Source organism: Prorops nasuta, unplaced genomic scaffold (assembly GCF_024137725.1).
Source record: "Prorops nasuta isolate Cenicafe-Biocafe unplaced genomic scaffold, Cenicafe_Pnas_1.2 PNAS00002, whole genome shotgun sequence".
Lineage (NCBI taxonomy): Eukaryota > Metazoa > Arthropoda > Insecta > Hymenoptera > Bethylidae > Prorops > Prorops nasuta.
In genome coordinates this window covers 3370147-3391973 of record NW_027116799.1, presented here as the reverse complement: position 1 = coordinate 3391973, position 21827 = coordinate 3370147, and the positions used below count along the sequence as shown (strand labels likewise).

At 40.0% G+C, this 21827-nt stretch overlaps 3 protein-coding genes across 5 annotated transcripts; 1 reads left to right on the top strand and 2 right to left on the bottom strand.

Annotated features, from left to right (window-relative positions):
* Positions 1-517: 517 nt before the first annotated feature.
* Positions 518-3863, top strand: LOC136782128 (histidine--tRNA ligase-like). The gene is made up of 3 exons (XM_066741327.1): positions 518-826; positions 1758-2694; positions 2765-3863. The coding sequence occupies exons 1-3, from the start codon at positions 728-730 to the stop codon at positions 3238-3240; spliced, it is 1512 nt and encodes a 503-aa protein (XP_066597424.1). The 5' UTR covers positions 518-727; the 3' UTR covers positions 3241-3863.
* LOC136782116 (open rectifier potassium channel protein 1-like) lies at positions 3444-14978 on the bottom strand. 2 transcript variants are annotated; one of them, XM_066741315.1, is made up of 8 exons: positions 14623-14978; positions 11710-12173; positions 7647-7820; positions 7198-7572; positions 6553-6815; positions 6328-6483; positions 5168-6229; positions 3444-5102 (listed from the first exon to the last, which is right to left on the bottom strand). In XM_066741315.1, the coding sequence occupies exons 2-8, from the start codon at positions 11849-11851 to the stop codon at positions 3957-3959; spliced, it is 3318 nt and encodes a 1105-aa protein (XP_066597412.1). In that variant the 5' UTR covers positions 11852-12173; positions 14623-14978; the 3' UTR covers positions 3444-3956. The 2 variants fall into 2 exon arrangements, with proteins under 2 accessions (XP_066597412.1, XP_066597403.1); XM_066741306.1 differs by having other exon boundaries at positions 11710-12154.
* Positions 14979-15570: 592 nt separating this feature from the next.
* Positions 15571-18383, bottom strand: LOC136777694 (zinc finger protein 76-like). 2 transcript variants are annotated; one of them, XM_066734190.1, is made up of 8 exons: positions 18340-18383; positions 17665-17754; positions 17385-17559; positions 16955-17316; positions 16423-16884; positions 16123-16326; positions 15944-16060; positions 15571-15875 (listed from the first exon to the last, which is right to left on the bottom strand). In XM_066734190.1, exons 2-8 carry the CDS (start codon positions 17734-17736, stop codon positions 15777-15779), a joined length of 1491 nt encoding a protein of 496 aa, XP_066590287.1. In that variant the 5' UTR covers positions 17737-17754; positions 18340-18383; the 3' UTR covers positions 15571-15776. The 2 variants fall into 2 exon arrangements, with proteins under 2 accessions (XP_066590287.1, XP_066590296.1); XM_066734199.1 differs by lacking the exon at positions 18340-18383 and adding an exon at positions 17975-18297.
* Positions 18384-21827: the final 3444 nt, after the last annotated feature.

The window sequence follows — 21827 nt, the reverse complement described above, 5'->3', positions numbered from 1 at the left end:
GTACCCACTTAATCACTAGCAGCTTTTAAATAAAATCTTACTGATAAAATTAAAGCTCCAATTCATATAAGACTTAGACTACTTCTCAGTAACTCAAGTTATTAACTTCAACTATTTCAGGGATTAGCACAAAATTTTGGAATCATGTAATTCATAATATAAATAATTGAAAAATAATTTATTAATATAGCTTCAATAATTGGTAATTAAAGATAATACACATTATCAATTACTCAGATATACTGTTATTAAATTGAACTCTATTTTCAAATTCGTATATGGATCTACGGATGAGTCACTCGATTGTGTGATTATTGTGAGTATTGTGACTGAGACCAGTCAGATCAGTGAGTCCTCCTCAGCTTGAAACTTAATTGAGTGGAGGAGGAGAGTCATATTCACACGGATACGGATTTATCAAATGTGTGTAGTACCCCCACCACCCTTACGCTACAATAGCTGATGCTCACACGGATAGGCTACACAATAGTGTGTAAGTGCTGACTCAGTCTCGGCATATTCAAGTATGTTGGGATATCTCGATATCTCCGGGTTGGCTGGCGGCTGGCATCACTGCGGTGATAGATTGTCGAGAAGTATGGAGTGAATTTAGCTGAAATGGGAGCAGATCAATTTGGCTATTTGGCACAGTGTAGAACGTACGGAATTGGATGTTTGCTGCGTTTGCTGTTCGCGCAAGAAGACCGCGTGGTTCACGACGTTCACGATGAATGACGACAAAAGTCGAGAGGAACTGTTTCAAAAGATTAAAGAGCAAGGAGATCTTGTGCGAAAATTGAAGGCTGCCAAGGCTGAAGGATCCCAGGTGAGACACTTACATATTTTACATTTTTCAAATTTCATTCCAATTTTCTATCGAATTCTCACACATAGTAAACTTGTCAGTGTTGTGTCAGTGAGATGAGGCAAAAACTGAGATATCGTTGCCTGATACCCATTACCATTTAACTTTCACCTCGACTTTCCATCAAATTTCCATTGTTCGACACAGTTTCTTTTATTCGAAAGCGTGATAATATTGATCATAGTTCCAAAGCATGGGAAGCTCTCGTATAGGTTAGGATTGTTAATGTTGAAATGTGGTTAAATCATGTATTTGATCTCATGTTATATTCGATACTATAGGGAGTTAAGAAATCAGCAGATCTTACAGCTGTACTAACAACTAATAACGAAATACCAGGTGACATTAGCAATACGTGTAGATAAATTCTAACTTTTAAAAATAAAGATTTTTTTGACATATGTTCTACTTTCTTGAATGGAGAGCTTGCTTATGTAGTACTAGCAGATGTAAGGATTTTAGGATTCAGCGCTATCCACAACTTTACCCCTACTACCAATGATCGGATGTTCACCTACACATCGGTAGCTTCACTTATCCATGTGTAGGTATAGCCCTCTCAGGTTCCGGTTGGTAATGGTGGTAAAACTGTGAACTGCGCCGAATCTTAAAGTCCTTTCATTTACCATTACCACAGCTATATCACCTTCTACAGTCTACTTGCTGGCTGCTGCCAGCAGTGGTCCCTAGTTGCTCTTTTTTCGTAAATCGTGATGTTGAAACTGACACGTGCTAATTTCATCGTTGCCTACAAAAAGTATTACACTGCATTAACTACCTCAACTAGGCAGGTATAATAGTTGCAAAGGTGCTCCTTAAAAATTTAAAAAGATTTCCCCCATAGTAGTCCACATTACAATTTAATCATAACAATTCTCTGTGTTTCTCACAGTTGTCTATGGAAATTGCAACCTTGTTAAAACTAAAGGCACAAATTGAAGAAAATAATGCAGTTCCACACAAGTTTGTTCTCAAAACTGCAAAGGGCACAAGGGATTACAACCCAGAACAAATGGCACTACGCCTGGGAGTGTTGGAAAAGATAATAGCAGTATTTAAAAAGCATGGTGCTGAGACAATAGATACCCCTGTATTTGAGTTAAAAGATGTACTAACAGGAAAGTATGGTGAAGACTCCAAACTTATCTATGACTTGAAAGATCAAGGAGGAGAGATTCTTGCTCTTCGCTATGACTTGACAGTACCTTTTGCAAGATATTTGGCTATGAGTAAAATATTGAATATAAAAAGGTATCATATTGCAAAGGTTTATAGAAGAGATAATCCTGCAACGACAAAGGGAAGATACAGGGAATTCTACCAATGTGATTTTGATATTGCTGGTCAATATGATTTAATGTTACCAGATTCTGAATGTATACGTGTTGTTTCTGAAGCTTTATCAGCTTTAGATCTCGGCCCTTATCAAATCAAATTAAATCATAGGTGCTTGTTGGATGGAATTTTTGCTGCCTGCGGTGTCCCTCCAGAAAAATTCAGAACAATATGCTCAGCTGTGGATAAATTGGATAAAAGCCCATGGGAAGAGGTGAAAAAGGAAATGGTTGATGAAAAAGGTTTGGATGATAAAATTGCTGATAGAATTGGGACCTATGTATCTAAAGCTGGTGGTGTAGAGTTAATAGAAGAATTGAGAAAAGATGAAGAACTTATGAAACAAAAGTCAGCTGTCGAAGGGCTTGAGGCTATGGAGCTTTTGCTCAAATACTGTCAAATCTATAATGTAATTGATAAAGTAAAATTTGACTTAAGCCTTGCAAGAGGTCTTGATTATTATACAGGAGTAATTTATGAAGCTATATTAACTGGTAGGAATTGCATAAGAGATTTGTACTGTAAGTAATAAAATAATCAATAATGACAATAAATTTGTTTCAGGAGACGATGTTGGAGTGGGTAGTGTGGCCGGTGGTGGGCGCTACGACAATTTAGTCGGTATGTTTGATACCAAAAAGAAAACCGTACCATGTGTGGGAGTATCCCTTGGGGTTGAACGTATTTTCAGTGTATTAGAAGCAAAACTTTCAAGCAAGGGATTAAAAACGAGAACGGCGGAAGTCGAAGTTTTCGTAGCAAGTGCTCAGAAGAATTTATCGGAAGAAAGAATGAAACTGTTGTCAGAACTTTGGGATGCTGGAGTGAAGGCTGAACATTCTTATAAAAAGAATCCCAAGTTACTGGCCCAATTACAGCATTGCGAGGAAAATGGTATTCCTTTTGCTATTATCCTTGGAGAGGGGGAATTAGCGAGAGGCGAAGTCACACTGCGAGAAATTCCTACTCGTACAGAAACGTCAGTAAAACGGGACTGTCTCATTCAAGAATTACGAAAGAGATTATGTAGCTCATCTTAGTCAAAATACAATTTTCACGCACCTCTCTATTTAGCATTAATAATTTTATTTATGAAACCATAAATGAGCAATGCATTTATACATATGACTCACCTCGCATTTATTAAATGTCGTTTTTCATTGTGGTTTTTGTACGTTTGAAAGAAATAAGCAAGAGTTTTACTGTTGCTCGAAAGATAATATTTAAATAAAAAAACATGGCAAACGATCATTGATGATTTATTCAATTACATTGTCAAATGTCTAGCATCGTCATATTCGTTACAACAAGTTCTCCCAGAGTTTTGACTAACAAGAATCTTACGCACCTTTTGTATTCTATATAATCAATAGTAATTTGTTAACATTTATTATTGCAACAACACAAGTTTCTGACGTAAGCTAAAATGCTATTAAAGGAATCAAAACGTGAGTAATGAAATTTTGCTCGGTCCGGCCGAGCCTGTAGATGGCGATAAATATGTAATGAACCTACTTATGGTACTATCACAGCGTTCAGGATTTTACGTTTCATACGAATTATAATTAGTTATTACGATGAAATGTCATCTACGTAAAATGTATAATTTTTATGAAATGCGAACGTCACGCTTCGTCTTGAATAAAGAAATATCTTAAATTAATATCAGCGTGGATCCACAAAATTTTCCCGGGGTTTCATTAAAAATTAGCACTGAGCTTAACATTAATCTCAAGAGAACAATGGCTATATTTGGTTACTGCTCCGTCTCTTTAGTTTCCGGTGGAGTTTTCCTTCGAGGTAAGCTTCTGTCAGTTTTGATATCTGACAAATTGGTGTCCTCCGGCTTATCAGCACTCATAGTGGCTTTGTACTGTTCGAAAGGATTAACACTGGGTTTTTCCACCTTTATTTCTATGAGTGGCTTATAGGAATCTATGGAAACTCTCGGTTTATCATTTGGTGACTTGGCGGTTGAGCTTTTTCTACTGCTCGCTGAATTCTGGCTCTGCTGGGAAATTGTCGATACTTTCCTGCTTCTCTGAGAATCTGCCCACGTCCCAATGGAAACCGCAGAAACTTTCCGCTGTTTTTCCTCGCTTTCGCCTTGCCTCGGTCTCTCTACACTCTTATCACTCAAAGGCAATAAACTATCCTTAAACTCCCCTGTACTGTCTAAGTTTTGGGAAGCACAAGTACTATCTTTTGTATCACTAATATTAATCTTAACGCAACCATCGGAATAGCCCGACTGATCATCCAGATTCTTAATTCTACCATCCGTTTCCTTGGAGCTCGAGTCAATCGCTGTTGCTGCAGCCTCAGGAATTACTTTGTCGCTCGAATCAACGAAGGAATTGGAGAAAGGATTCGTAGGAATATTCGTCCAACCGTCATTTTGCTCGACCGAATTATTAACATTAGATTGTACATCCGCAGGTTTCAAGATCTCACGTTCGGGCGATGCAATCGTAACGGTTTTCTGACCGGAAGTTAAAGCTTTCGTGGACTCTCTACCACCGGAGTTTATTGTTTTGGAATTATCCAGCGCCAAAGGACTGATTCCCCGGTCCTTCTCTCTCGTGTCTGCTTCCACGTCGCTCAGACTGAAAGCTCGCACTCGACGCTGGATACTCATTTGTCCTATTTGACGCTGCAGCATTCCAGCTTTCCATCGAGGAATGGCCTTGATGTGAGGGGCTTTTGGAGTGGCCGGTGCTGGAGGGACGCCGATTTGAGCGGGTCTCAACGAGAACCGTCGCGTATTCTGTGGAATCTTCACCGGGGACGAGACACCAGGTGCACCTTCCATCGGGACCAAAGGCTCCTTAGGCGAATCCAATATAAACGCGTTGCTCGTTGGATAGGAAGTGTTACCAATGGTCGTGGTCCTTCGTACGTTCTGCAAGAAGAAAGAGACGAAGTAAAGAAAAATTCTAATTTTCTCACCTAGCAATGAACACTCACGGATAAATAAGGTGAATCGTATCGTGGTGGAGTACTCGAAGGAGTGATTACCGGTCTCAAAGAGAACCTTCTGGGTCTCGTGGTCACTGCATGATTGTCCCTCTTCGCGTAATTCGTCGAATTGTCCGAATTGTCAAAGTTTCTTAGCGAGTTTCTTCGATCAGCCTGTGCAGCCGTTACAGTCTCCTGGCTGTTCTGCGATCTATAGGGTGGGGAGAACAAGGTGAGGAGACTGGGAAGTTTCGGAGGGGTGAGACTGGCGGTACCCATTTTTCTTTGCGGCTTTCTCACAAATTCATCCGGCACTGCACCCACCCTCGTGTGCAGAGCTGTCAATGCCCTCAGGAAGTCCGCCAATGACGTCTCTTCCAGCAAATTGTTCCCCTCCAAATAACTCGGTAAATTAGCTCCGGTGTGAGTGAAGTAGGGTCTGTTGAAAATTTCCGTTCTGTCGTTCTCGGTCTGCGAACAATAATTATCACCGTTCTCCAGATCCGTCACCGAGGCGGTCTTGGACGGTTCTTCGGTCTTCTTATTGGAGAACTGCTTCATCCACTTGGGGAAGAGAGTCTTCGGGACGGATTTCGGTAGAGTGATCGACGGGAATTTGGATTTGGCGTCCTTGATACCGGACAAACCAGTTCTACGCGCTTTTATCAATTCCTGGAGCTTCTTGGATGCCGAGGGACCGGACCAGGTCCACTCTCCGTTTTGCTGATTGATGTTCGCTTCGTTCTTGAACTCCAATCGCACCTCGCTGGCAGCCCTCGGCCTTGGCTTGCCGAAGAACGGTCTTTCGTTACCGATCCTCCAAGTGTTTTCGTTCCAAGTATTCTCGTTCCCCAGGATCTCTTTGTCGGTGAAGCCTTGGACACCGGCTGGTTCTTCCTGTTCCGGAACTTCCGGATCTGGCTCATTATCGTCAAGTGGTGGAATGTAACCGAGGATGTTCACCAGGCGAGCCAGGAGCTCCGCTGGTTGTACCATGGCGTGTGTGGCGAACGTTGCAGTCTTGTCTATACGCTGAAGGTCAGTTTCCGATACCACTCTGGTCACCTGATCCTGAAAACAACGAGAGAGCAAATTGAACCATTGATCTTGCAGTGTTTCTACCACTAATGCGTATCGATATGTGTACATAGATATACTATATGTATTACCATTGGTACCACTTCGCTATTGGCTCTTCTTCGTGGATGCGGAGGCTGAGGAATCTCCAAACCGCCGTAAACCAGATCTCTCAAGTCTGGAAAGCTGCTGCTACGAGAGTGCTTAGTGATTGGCGTATCGTAGTTAAACTCGTCCACGTAAATTCTCTGCGATAATTCATTTAAATTTATCAATTAGCGTTGGTCGTTTATGCGAGGATCCGTTGGTTCACTTACCTTGACCTTGGAAAGTTGAAGCTCGTTGAAAACTCTTCTTAAATAATTGACCTCCTTGTTGAACTCGTTCCAGATCTTGCTTTGCGTGTGTTTTAAATTCATCGCCAGCTTATGCTCGATTCTAGTAATTTTCTTGCTACGCATTCCTCTAGCAATAAAAGTCATTATCATCACGAGATAGCCCAATCCAAATGAGATCCAGAGAATCAAGAAGGTCTTGTACAAAATGAAAAAAACCCCGCTACCTTTTTTATTATCTTGACCTGAAACAATCATTGATTTTAATGACCGTTATCGATCTAATAGTTCGTTATAGCTTATTTATTCTTTCAAGTGCATATATATAGCACATACCTCGAGTCATCCTTCACCAAACGAAGCATGTACAAAAATTAGAGCGTTTAAATGGATAAATCGATAGGACGTACGGAATGTTATATATATATATTTCATAATAATAAATTAATACCACGGTTCATGGATCAAGATTAATGAGGATTTTGCAGAAAAGAGGACTGATAATTGAGAAGCGAAATCAAGTGGGGTAACGCGACACACTCTTGTTTACCAGTGAGATAAAGCCTCAATTTTTTCAAGAAACAAGAGAGCTCGATAGGAATAGATTAAGATGACATTTTCACCGACCTGCTACGTAATCTCCGAAGCCGATGGTCGTCAGGGTAACGAAAGCATAGTACACGGCTTCCTCGTAGGACCACTGTTCGTAGTGGGAGAAGAGAAAAGCTGGGAAGAAAATGAACATGATAATTCCAGGTGTGAGGTACATGCAAATCTGTGCCGCGAATCCGGCCTTCCTCGTCTCCAGATGCACCAGCTTCTTCTCGTCATCGCATTGGCTGTTCTTGTAAGATTTATATTTCTGATGAGCACGAACGAACGCCAGACTGAAAAATTCGCCCAGATGCGACAACAGGATTCCGTTCATGGGAATACCGATCAGACCGTAGAAAATCATCAGAACTCTGCTGAGCATGTTCGTCGGTGCCAAATTTCCATATCCTTGAACATTATTATTATTATTACGATTTTTAATCATGGCATCATTCAACTGGTCTCTCTTATATATTATTTACCAATCGTGCTGACCACGGTATAGGCGAAATAAAAGCTGTTGTAAAAATCCCATTTCAAATCGTTATCATCCTCAGTGCTGTTGTTCAACGATTTACCACAGTAACTCGCCAGTTTCTTCAAAATGTCATCCTGGCTTTGAGAGTTTATCGGCATGTAATGCTGGTGCAGCAAAGCTGAAAAAGTAAATACCGATTTGAGATGCGCCAGAATGGAAAAGAACTCGATCGGCTCGTGGATTTTTTGCAGACAGTCGTGTCAGCTTTATATATACGCACTATACATATATTTTATAATTTTCCTTGATCGATATAAAACCGATCGATTAGAGTAAGCCGCTGAATCTTTATTGATCGTCCTCGGGATCCCAGCGAGAGAGAAGTATACCGCGGAGATAACGATCGTGGAAAATAAACAAACGACGAATCGCGAGATTTTCCAGCCCTGATCCACTTTCAACGAGGAAGCTACGAGGAGTACGAAGAACCGATCGTTATTTCGTTAATTAACGATTTCTGGAAGTGCCCGCGCGCTGACGATCGTTCTCCATTTCGAGGAAGATCCAGCACGATCCCCATTACTTCATCTCCTCTTCAAACGAGGCTATCTCTCGGCCAATTGCTAGCCATTATCTTATCAGCCGATATTTACCGATTCTCTCGTTGGCCTACTCAATTGGTTGGACCTTAGGCGAGCGTACAAGGTGCAACTAGCCAGCTTTTAATAATTTTAATTACCATCGATTTATCCAGGAGACCGTTCTAGGCCTCTGGCTTCGTCGACCAACAGCTCCCTCGACAAATCCATCCTATACCTTGTGGCAATAAACCGATTAAACCAATCGTTTCCTAGTTCTAAGCTTAACGATGCTATAATCGTTTTATTGCGTTCTTCACGGCTAATCGGGATGCTTCGCGCAATCTCATCCGCCGCGACAAGAAATCACAAACATTAACGTTTCCTCATTCGTCAAATTTTTCCGTTTTTTGCCCGTTTATTTCCGAGACCCTTTCACGCGTTTAAGCAACTATAGGTAATTACCGATTAATCGAGATCGATTCTTGGTCCGAGCTTCCATCGACCGATCACCGTGCGGGTAAAAATTGTCTTACGGTATTATTATTATCGGTACATTATGTCACGGCTGATACGTGGTCGATAATCGTTGAAACTCACGAGCAAGTGGTCAGGCGATATTGACACGCTGATTTGGTCGCATAATCATTGAACCGTGTTAAATATTGATACACGCGCTTCCTAGTCAGAAAATTTTGCCTAATATATATATGTATATATATATATATAGGTGTACGACTCTCGTTTCTTTCCAATATAACAAAACCGCTCGATTTTTTTCCTCCAGTCCTCCTGAATTTTTCCCCCTTTCCAGGAGGTGAACGCTCGTCAGCAGTGACGTCACTCTGGTCACAAGACTCTCGGCATATGAATATTTCAAGATTTTGCGAGGAGTTTCTGCGAATCGAACTCCTTGAGAAAAACCATAAAGCCCGCAGTAAGAAGGAGCGTACAAGGCTCGGTCAGCTGCATCGAACGTGACAGAAATTTTTGATTCATTCCTTCCCTGCGCTGCATTACAATCCGCGACAATTAAAATCCACCGCGTTTCGCTAAACTCCGTTTCAACTACTTTTTTTTCCTCTTCCAGTCGCGATACGAAAGATACCATCCAGAGTAGGATATAGAGGAATTTTCATGAATTCGAGAATACGAATGGATAAACAAAATTTCTGATTCTTAATTATTTCGTCATACGCTGGTTTTGCGCTTGGAATAATTAGATAACTGGTTTCTATGAATAATGGATAATTGCTCTGATTATTATCAATTGACAAGAATGAGGGGGAGGGGGGAAGGGGTGTGGGACGTGTGCCTGATTAGAAATCCAACAAGAGCAATGGGATTGTGTTTTGGATCGTTACGAATTTTTGGGAGTGGTCCACGTTGATTTTGCGAGCCATCTAATGACACTGACAGTGGTCGTTGTAACGTTAGAGAGAAGGACGCTATGGCCTTCCACAACAATAGCACGGGGCACGGCTCTGCATACAAAAATCAATGCCAACGTTTCCACAGAGCAAATCGCGTTCAGCTTCCTCCTACGATTTCGAGTTTCGATTCTCAGACGTTCGAACGTGAGAATGATGTAACATCGAAGTAACTAAATATCGTTTATTGTAAATATATGTATATATATATATATATGTCGTTAGACCGTTTCATTGAGGAAACGAGAGCCATTACGATGCATGGGGGTGACGTGGCGGCTGACCGTGAATGTAATAGAATAAAATTCCAATCTTTTATCGCGCGAATCTTCGGGCTTATCCAGTGATTCTGCAGCAATAGTAGTCGAGTTGTTTCTTCGATACGTGGCACGATGGTTCTGTCATGGATAAACGTTGCTTAAAATAATCGAAAGTTTATTTCTCGAATTAAATTTGGGAATTGATATATTGAAATAAATTTTCTTTATAATTTAATTGTTTCATTAAAAAAAGTATAGGATCTATTATAAGGATATATTTGAATATAATAGAATAAAATTTTAATCTTTTATAACAAGAATCTTCGAATTTATCCAGTGATTCTCCAGAAAAAGTAGTCGAGTTATTTTTTTGAAACATGGCACGATGGTTCTAGCATAGATAAAAACTGTTTAAAATAATCGAAAATTATATTCTCGGATATAATTTGGGAGTATGATATACCAAAACAAACGAGAAATACAATTTAATCGTTTCTTCGAAAAATCAGAAAATCATTACGTTGTATTTGTATATAATAGAATAAAATTCAATTTTAATCGAGAATCTTCAAGCTTATCCAGCGATTCTCGATCAACAGCGTTCAAGTTATGATTTTTTCCAGACAATATTGCACAACAGTTGTCTTATACATAGATGCTGCATAAAATCTTCGATGATTCAACTCTCGAATATAATTTTGGAGAATGATATACGAAAATGAATGAAGAATGATTTATTCTTTTCATTGAATAAATATATAACTATTGCGATACATTAAGTGACGTAGCCAATGATCAAATAAAAATATAATAAAAAAAATTCTAACATTTTCTCGCGAATCTTCCAGTTCATCCAGTGGTTCTTCAGCAAAAATAGTCAAGTAGTAATTTCTTGCAGACGTCGCACAAGATGGTTCTCCAGTGGATGGATGCTGTTCAAAGTCATCGAAAAAATATCCTCCTCGCAGTGGCTACCATGGTTTTACACAGGAATAGAGAGAGGGAGACGAGTGTGTGTGTGACGATATTTCTTGGGAACGATGAAATATTACCAAAGAGCAAACGATTACTTCGCTTCGCTTTTCTATCGAGAGCAACTGTACTATCAGAAGATCGCGCACGATTAATTCGCACCGATCAAACACAGTGCTGAATGATTTACGCTTCTCAACATCGTAGAACATCTGCTGCCAACCCTCCCACTCCCGATAATTAGCATAGCTTACAATTATCGATGACAATTGAAATTTGTCTTATCGATCTATCGTCGTAAATCATTTGAAACACGAACCAATGGTCCTGTTCGAACCGAATCGAACCTGAATTCACAGGGTTTTCTTCGAGGAATCATCCAAAGATCATCGACCTTCTCCCCACGAAAAACATTCGGATAACAATACGTATCATCGATAAAGACTAAAAATCACAGTGCTACACAGTTTTCTATGTGTAATCTTATCGATTAAAAGAACCGAATTACACTTTTTCTTTATTAATAATAATAATAATCAATTAAAGCGTAGAGAGAACCTTGTACCTTAGAAAACTTGTTAATTTTCCTCGAATAAAATCTCCTAATTAAATAATCTTTGCAATTTAAGCGACGAGATTAGAAAGGTAACTAATTAATACATAAAATAAATAATTAAAAGAATCGTAATAAACTATTTTCTACAAGTTGAAATAAAAACTAATCAAAGATAACTCTCTCTACTTATATATACAGCCTCTCTCCTACAGAGTATGATATTGAATGAAGAAAAGGGTAAGCCAGAGAAGCTTATGTAGAGTACACTCACCGTTGATCTCGATGCGTTCCTGCTTGGCTCTCTTGACTTTCTCGATTTCGAGGGGACTCTCGATCTGATAGAAAATTGAAGCGCCCAGAAGGAGGTAGGTGAGGAACAGCATCAATAGGACCATCCATTGCTTCTTCGACATTCTCTCGCGAGGATTTCAGGGAGAGATCCACAAAGCTGTCGAGGGACGAGAGAAACTCTCTTCGTCACGAAATCATGTTGCTTCCTTGCCGTTCGGACACCAGCGCGTACACTGTGTGACTGATGGACACCAGCGAACTCCGCTTGGCTCCACAGATTTCACGAGTGATTATCGCCAGCGACCAGCTTTTAGCGCGCAACCTTATCGTCAGGTATCTATTCGAGTATTCGATCGTCTTTGCGAACGACTATCTATGTCCAGACCCGATCCGTCCTTCCTCTTCCCGACGTAGTCCTCCGAATCCTGTCAATGTTCAAAACTCCTTCTAATTTTATCGCCGATCTTCCATTTTCTTTTCCATATATATATATATGTGTGTGTGTGTGTGTGTGTGTATAAAATTGTACCAAACAAGCAAAGATCCCTCCCTAAGTCTACCTCGTTCGATCAAGAATTTTTTCAATTTTCCTGCGCGGCTCTCCTATACGAAAAGCTCTTCAGCTTCGAAGATATTTTCTGTCCGTTCGGTGGAACGCGATACGAGAAACTGAGGAATCGTGGGGAGCAACCCCGGTGTCACGCGAAAGAAAAATTAGAGCGTCTGCATTCCCTGCTTCTCTCGCAAAGTGTGTTTGCAAATCGACCCGGTCGCCTTGGAGGAGAGAACCCGAAGAGTCGTCGACCTTTACCTGTCGACCTGTCGAATTATCGCTCCCCACTCTCCCATTCTTTCGCGATTTTTACCCAGATCCGTATTATCCAATCGTGCCAGTCGATCATTCGCGCGATCGTTAATCCGATAAGCTTCCGCGAACCTCCGGGCACGTGGGAATGAAGAAACAAGATTCTTGAAAAAAAAAAAAAGAGTCTGACGAGGAAAATTATTCCAGACGTTTAACACGGTGCAATTTGTTTGTTCTTCTTTTTTTGCTCCGAATGTAATATTTATTTTTGGAGGTTAAAACGTTGACCTTGGGAAAGTGGAGCGCTGAGGGGGGAGGAGGAGGGTTCTCCACGACGCGACAGACCCTTGAAAAATGCGTTACGCCAGAGAGCTGGTTGCATCGGGACGGCATAATATATCCTGTCAGACGCGCTCGATAGAAGGACAAGATCGATCGATCGCAAACCTCCACGCATGATTTATGCCACGGAGAGGATGGTCCCATTTGCCACACCACATTACGATGCATCGTTCATTAACGTTTGTCACTCTGCCACTTTATTTGCGAGAAATTGCTCACGGTCTCTAGCACCCACCCATATATCTATTCATTATTATTATTATTATTATATCCTTAAATCTATCAGGCTAAAATCACTCATCGACGAAAAAGAAGGTGCGTCCTGCTTAAGAATCTGACAATGAAATCAGAGCTGAAAAAGGAATATCCAGCGAGGCAAAAATCGTTTTATTTGTAGCTAACAGACGTCCAACTTTATTTGCTTACATTAGCAATGTGGGCATTACTCGTTGGTACCGGAGACCTGCACTGGATCTCGTCTAGGTGAACAAATTACATAAATGCAGGCTTCTATCTACGCGCAATTCACTTTTCCCTCGATCCCTGTATATATGCTGTTTTACAGCTCAAGATTTTCAATTATTCCTCTCGAAAAGCAGCAACACTCGGGGGGGGAATAACAGAATTATCGGTAGCGACGAGAGCGTCGAGTGCTAAATTAATTACAATTATCTACCTGCAAATTGAGGCATTCGAATCGTAATTTCTCCGCGTTATTGATCGGTATCCCCCAATCTATCGGTATCGATTTGTTTGCATCGATCGGCTTATCCGTTATTTTGTCCTCCGACTCGGCTCTTTATCCTCCCAAGCGTCGCGTCGACTCTCAGATTTATCGCCCGCGAGAGATACTTTACGAGGAGGTTAGCTCCGCTAATTTACCGAGTTATGGCCCGAACGTCCAGTGTCATTGGCTCGTAAATTCGTCGCGATAATTATTTCGAGTCGCTTTTAAAGATCCAATGAACGGGGCGAGTCCATGTTTATCGTTGCTCGTTGCAAAATTCTACTCCTCATCCCTCCCCCTCCCCCCCCCCCCCCACCCTCGCTTATCCGTGCCGAAATTTACGGCACGATTTTGCAAACAGGTGAATCAGTGTCCTTAGGACTCTTTATTGGAAAAATAAACAACGCTATTGCAAATGTACAGTGCAAAGCCGGTGCGCGTCTGTGTGAGAGGGCGATAAGTGTATCGGGAATGTCGAGAGATAATAAAGACTACTGGATGGTTACAGCCAACCAAATAGACCGTGACACCGTACGAAACGCATGCACGATGGCTTTGAAAATTTTGCCAACCATTATTCGATTATCGCGATTACCCAAATCGTATCGCCATCGGCCGATCGCTGCCAACCGGAGGGAAAACAACAGATTCGCGATATAGATATAGTTTTCTCTTTATCCGGTACTAGATTACTTTAATTAATACGATTTATGAAAAAAAACTTGAGAGACGTTCGAAACGTTCCAGGCACATGCTAGATCTCTTCCGATACCTTATCGATGATTTGTTTTCAGACTCGTCAAGTTTCCATCGATTATCGGTATAAATATTGCATCCTATATATTCAGCCTCTTTCTTTCTCCAGTATTTTCTCGTTGGAAAATCCAACGTCCTCCAAAGAGATGTATATGTATAATATATATAGAATGGAACTCTCTTTATAATGGTACTCGAGGTGTCTCTTTGCAATCACAACGCAATACCGGATTATCAGGAGTTATCAGTTAAAACGATCTTACCTGGCACCACATTTCAATAATTATCGGGACCAAACAATTGATTCTGATCACTCCTCTTCTGCACACGTATCTCACCGATGCCAATGCCGGAAGTGACCAATACAAAATCACCCATTTCAACCGATCAGTTTGATAATTTCGTACGAAATTTTAATCCAATTGGTTTATGTAACACGATTTTTCCACAGATATCAAGCGTCGATCTTAGAAGATAGATATTGGTTACTTGTCATTTTCTTCAAACTCGTATCTCGTAGATTCCAATGGTAGATTCGTTAGAACGATCGTCGATGAGTAATAAATTTTCCGAGTCAACTTTTTGTGACGCACACGAGACGTTCGGAGGATAGATCGGTGTATTTGAGCACTAAGTCGAGCGAAGACTATTCGTGATCAGGCTTGAAACTGGGAGGAAGGGCTTTTCCGGTGGTGGGAGTATAGGACACCAGGAACTTCGATGACCGCAATCACCGTCGAGGAGAAGCTCCAGACCGCAGAATGCCTTTTCAACGTCAGTTCTGTACACGAACTAGAAAACAATGTAAAATACTTCAGTATGCACGTTCTTCTTCCAATATTTAGCTCCTCCAAATAGTTTATGCATATACGAAAACACTTTCATCCGGAATTTTCCAACAGAAGAATTTTTGTCACTTTTAATTAATAAAAATTATTTATTACTTATGCAGCAGCTCCCATTCGCGAGCGTCTGGCGATTGGAATCAGCTGTGCCTCGACTACCACTTGTGCAAGAGTGCTAATTGGGTTTAAGTGCATTATATGATACTAACAATAGATTCTCTTCTTTCTCTTATTTTCATGCGAACCACTTTGTCAAGTGATTCGGTTAAAATATACTCCATACACGAAAATGTTATAATAATTTACCGTGGAATGACTGAGAACTACAGAAATAATACTCTAAATACTGAGATGTTATCAAGTAATTCAACTAAATTTTAATCTTTTAAAGATATGCATTATTCATGGGCAGAAACCATTGTTTCTTACAAGTTTTTTATTTATAAAAATTTCTCTTATCTTTGCTCTATGCATCGAAGACAAAAATCATTGAATAAGTAATTTATAATCTTTTTACAGCCTTTGAATGATATTTAATTTGTAAACATTTAACATTCTCTTAATTGCTACACCTAATTCCAACCAAATTCTATATCCTCTATTTTTATGTTCAATGCTTCCAGGGAGGTATCTATGCCAGGATCATCAAATCCTTCATCCAGGCTGATTTGCTATCAAAAAGGAGATATCATTATTTTTCTACGGTATTAGACTTGTTGCGATCAATAATAATTTTTACCTGTAAAGCTGCGATTTGCGATGGATCTCCAACCAACAATATCTGGGTTTCACTGTCCGACAAATCTTCTGTTGCGTTAGAAATATGCAACTGTCCATCTTTTCCTACAGTTAGTTTCTGTAATAAGAAGCCATTAAATACTAAAAGATTAAAGGAGATCAACGTTTAAATTGGCGTACATTTTGCCTTGGATTGCCACTCTTTCGCTTGGCTTTATTTTGACTAGGTGATTCTAGAGGATCCTGCATAAAAATATCTACACCATCGGCATCATCGCTCTCGACTAAGGCATGAGCCGTTCTTTTATGCATAATAAGCGTGCTACTCTGTCTGTATCTCCTACAGCAAACTTTACACTCGAATGGCCTTTGCTGCGTGTGTACCTAAAAGCCAAGACAATAGGTCAGAAAATAATTTCTTCCAATGACCTTTCTTATTTCAGATTGTACATTCCGCATTTATTAACGTGAATCACGTACGAGATGATGTTTATAAAGACTAGAATACTCTGTAAAACGTCTTCCACATTTTTCTATAGAGCAAACATAGGGCTTTTCACCAGAATGAATGCGTATGTGATTCTTATAATTCGTTGCACTGGCAAATGCTTTTCCACATTTTGGTTGAGTACATTTGTAAGGACGCTCGCCTGTGTGCGTCCTTACGTGAACCTTTCTAATATTACTCGTAGTAAATGATCGACCACAGCCATCAAATGGACAAACGAACGGACGTTCGCCTGTATGTGTTCTGACGTGTTTCAATAAGTCACCAGATGTCTTAAAACTCTTACTGCAGCCTTCCGTGGGGCATTTGTATGGCTTCTCACCAGTATGTGTGCGTAAATGAGCTTTCAGACTATAGCCAGTTGAAAAACTTTTTTTACATTTTGGATTTGTACACCTGTAAGGCCTTTGTCCAGTGTGAGAGCGTTCATGCACCTGAAAAAAACACAATTTTTTAAAAATTACATAGGGGAAAGCTTTATTTGCTAGGTAGTGAAACTTATACCTTCAAATGATGAAGCGTGCTATACACTTTTGTACAACCTTCCCTAGGACAAGGATGCCGTATTTTTGGCACAGTTAATTTACTGATTAAATCCTTAGAATCTTTTTTCTTTAATTTCCCATCCTCTATTTCCCAAACTGAATCAGCTACATCAGTTACCATGTAAGCTGTGCCATTGATAAATTCCACCTGAGGGTAAGTATTCTCAACGTTTTCTATAGTAGCAGCTTCAGTTTGTACAAATGCCTCTGGATCTAACTCAACCTGAAGAGTCTTGCCTTCTGTAAGCTGGGACAAATCTCTCAACAGAATTGTTTCTCCATTTTCTAATTCCAACGTAGCTTCTCCTTTGTAATCAGACTCTGTTCAAAAATTATACATGTAGTTTACAGAAACTCACAGTACTAAAGAGTAGTAACAATCCACTAACCATCATCCTCTAAATTATTTGTAACAAATGCCTGAGTTCCATCTGGTAAAGTTATGGCAGTTAACGTTGTTCCTAGCAGCTGATCGTCTAAAATGAGCTCTTGCACCTGCTGAGTACCAGCACTATCCTCGTTTACCATCACTGATAAACACTCCAAAATATCACTGGAGCTATCCTAAAAAAAATTATACTAATTTTACTATGTAGCTATAAATACAATGAACCTTAATTCATTTATAAAAACAATTCAATATTGTCAAGGCAAGGGAGCCAAGTTTACCTCTAACTCATGTAAAAGTGTAAAATCTTCCTGCTCGGGAAGATTTCTCGTTGATTCTGCATCCACAGACATAATTTGACCGGCATAAAGCTGCAAAATATAGATAGTGTAAGAAAATAACAATCTTAAAGTTCCCCTCCCTCTTCTCTCTATCTTTCTCTCTTATTTAGAAAAGTTTGTGCGGTTTAATGAAAAGAATAATTGAACACCAGGGTCGTCAACAATTAATTGTATATTTTTTCGTAATCTAAGTTAGTTTACATAATCGCACAATTGGCAGAGATGTCAAAAACACAGAGGTTAATTTTACCACTTGAAATTTTCGAAGATATTATAGTAAGATCGCTGTCACTTGGTCACCTACTGTATGTACGATATATAGAACATATTTCGTACTATCCCCGCAATTTCAAAAATTGCAATTAAGAACGTCGATTAATTAACAATTAGGATCAAGGGGGCCAAAACACACACAAACTCGTATCAACGAGACGATTCGCCATTTTCATCGGTGAGTTTGTCAACAAGCCGTGCAAAAAAATTCGACACGTTAAAAACAAGGGATATTAGAATGAATCGAATCAGGATCAAAAGGGAAACCGGGAGTTACCGGTATTGGAAATCGAAATTTCAACGCTTTGTTGTTTGGTACCAAAGAATCTTGGGAAATATTACCCATAAACTCGGCCGCCCGCGAAATCTCCTCGCCACCAACGCGAGCGAACCGGAAACGACCAAGGCGACATCTTGCAGAGGCTTTACCATGATATAAGTTTTAAAATATTCCCGCCAGACCTAATCTACCGCATCTCTTCTGTAAAACGCCAAATGAAAGTTGAGCGGTGAATTATTCCTAATGATCTATATAACTCAATATGCAATGGGTCAAACGGTTCTAACAAAAATTTCATCCGGACATTTATCGATGATGCCGACTAATAGATGAAGTAGGAGTTAGTGAGGTACTGACTGGTACACTGCAGAATTGGGAGAACTATATGAGATAAACACATAGAAATGTTGGAAAAGGAAAGTGTATCCTTGGCCTCGGGGAAGTCCTTGCAATCCTTGCTAATAGGATCTACTCTGGTTGGTACGTATGAAGGTGGGATATATAAATAACGGGAAGGGGGATGGTGAGGCTCCCGTGTAACACGACATTCTCCCAAGACGTCCGAACTAGATCAGTTTCTGGCCGTGTCTAACAGAACCAGCACCAATTTTACCACAAACTCCTTAGAATGTGCTCGAATCAGAATTAAATTTTGCAAATTCTTCGAACAACTCAAAATTTTCAACATACCGCAACCAAAAAACAATGGTGAGTTTTTTTCGCTTTTTTAAGAAACCTAAATTTAGCGATAACCGAGAGAAATGTGTTCTCCAGTGTTCACCGCTTTGAGAAGCGAATAGAGACGCGCGATGGAATCGAGACATCGGGCACGTGATTTTCACCGAGCTTTCTGCCGGGTGAAAATAAATCGGCTGAAAATTTGGAAAGGGAGCTCGAGCTCGGTCTCTGCAGCGCTGTGTTATCTGACAGCTGACGATCGGATCGTGCTAATTTAAGGCGCGCTTCGCGGATCCCACGAATCCTTTGGCAGTCGCCGATAAGAATCGGGTCGATGCTGAATTTTACCACTCGCCTGAAAATTTGCAACGAGCGTGACGTACCCCAACCGATATCTGACGAGTCCATCGACTCGTGTTAATTTCTGACGCGCGAGACTCTTGACTTTTCTGCAGCAAACGTTGGTAAAAAACGCCAGGACTTTACGTAATTTCATCGCGTTAATTGTTAATTGACCAGAATTGACAAATCTTTCTTACAAAACAAAAACATCGTTCCCATTCGCACTCATATAGGAATCACACGATTCGCGCGCGATTTGGCAGTTATCGAGTGTCCAATTGCACGCCATAGCTAAAAATCTTGTTGTCAAATGAAAATTTTCCTTCAATTTTTAGTCTCGAAACTTCAGAAAATTTCACACGATAAAAGATTGTATCAATCGGAAAATTTCTTAATGAATTTTTAGTAAATTTAAAAAAATCCGATTAGAAACGATGAAAAAAAGAATCTATAGTCATGCAATTAAATTTAAAATGAAAATTTAGAGGTAGTTTGACCAGAGTATAAAAATCTACCGAGGCTTTATTACCGGTGCTTGGAGCAGATTCGAGCAGACAGTTTTTATGTCGAAATCATCATTGTAAACTCTTGCGCTATATTCCAAGCGCGCGTTAGAGTAGCAAATACTCGACTATATTAGTATAGTGAATAGGATCGGATTATCGGCACTGCAGATGATGCTAGGGCCAATTTTCCATCAATCGCGTTCAATCTCGCCGCGGATACAGATCTCGACTGGCAGAGACTAATAGCTCAATCTCAGAAGCATTTCTGTATAGAAACTGCAGGCGAACGTGATCGAATCCAATCGACCACTAGTTGCTGAGAAAATCTGAAAACCCTGATGGGGGAAGAATAAATTTTCTCTATTCTTGATATACGTGTGTGAATGGTAATTAATAATAATGATAAAATATTTGCAACTTTTCGATGTTTCTCGCGTTACAATTTAATAAATTCGTCTTTTGTTAACTGCGGAGAGTCGTTGTAGAAAGTATTCGACTGAAACAATGAGATCTATATGTAAAAAATAGTATTTTTGAAATATATAAATAATTGACTCGATAAAAAATTGATTACACTTTGGAGACAATATTTACTAATTGATACAACAATAAGCTATTACCGCGCGAATCAACGTAAATTCCTAGTCACTTTTTGACGAACGAGAAGCTATAAAGAATAACTGAACTAATTAATTAAATATTCTAAATGGGTGCAAATAGTGAAAATTATATTGCCAGTCGATACGTGACAAAATATTATCTATTAATTTACTAATTATTGCTATTTTTATTTTTGTACATCCGCAAGATACAAAGCCACCGATTAGCATGGAGAGACGAAAGTATATTATTATTGCGTGGACTCGAGATCGAATCGATGAATTCAGCAAACCGGCTGCGTTTGATGCGAGCGCACGTGCAACTTTTGGTCCCGCGGGCCGCGAGTTGCGAGACTCGAGTCACATGACTCCCATGCAAGTCTGCGAGCGTGTCTTATGGCTCTGGCTGCTCTTGCCACACTCCAGTATACCTCGGATGAATTTATATACATAGATCTGCCTCGCAATCTGCTCATAACAAGCTTTTGGTGCTCCCAGATCTCATCCCAACCGTCGAATAAACTCCGCACAAATTCCACTTTCTTCTTATTTTCCTCCCTGTTTTCTCATTCCTCCTTTTTATACATTTTCTCCTGCCCTCCTGCATAATAAACTTTTGTATACAACAATCCTTTGCACCTTTCGCAATCGTTCGAGTCTTCGTCACATTCCTAAACAAGATTTTCATAAATTTGATTTGTTAAAACGATTTATTACCACACGCGAAAAATTGTGTCACGAGGGAGGCTGATAAGGAGAGATAATGGCGTAGGATTCCTTGCTGGACAACTGCCCACGGGTTTTCATTGTCTCGTCTGGTTTTCTACGATCCCGAGATACTCGCCAAATGTCTTTTTCTTCCCTTATGCACCGTAACACTCGTTTAAGTAACTCTTGATGGATTATTTTTTCAAGCAATCGCCTTGGCCTAGTTTTGGACTTATATACGAGCTTTGTTCCGCTTATGGTTAATTGCACTGCTCCGACGTGAATCATGGAAAAAAGAAATGGCCAGTGAGAGGATTTTTGACCATTACGGATCACCTTGAGGAATTATAGCTAATTGTATTTTCGACTGTCCTGGACTGGATCTGTATATAACTTCTGTAGAAATCTGCCTCAAACTGGCTCTGGAAAAAATGAACCAGAGCGCGAGGATTTTGTTCAGTTTTCTCTTTCTCCGTGTTACCAGGAAATCCGCTGGAAAAAACGCTTAGAATCCCATTTCGATATTGGGATTAAACGCAACCTGATCGAAAACTCGTTATCGTATTTTCCGTATAACGTTTCAGTTGTGACATTAACCCTCGGTTGCAGCACCGTGTTCGAGTTACAATTTTGCGGCACGTGGGTTGGGTCAACCTAGAATTTTTAATTATATTTATATATCGATATAGCGCATCAAGTTTGAAGTATTATTTTTTT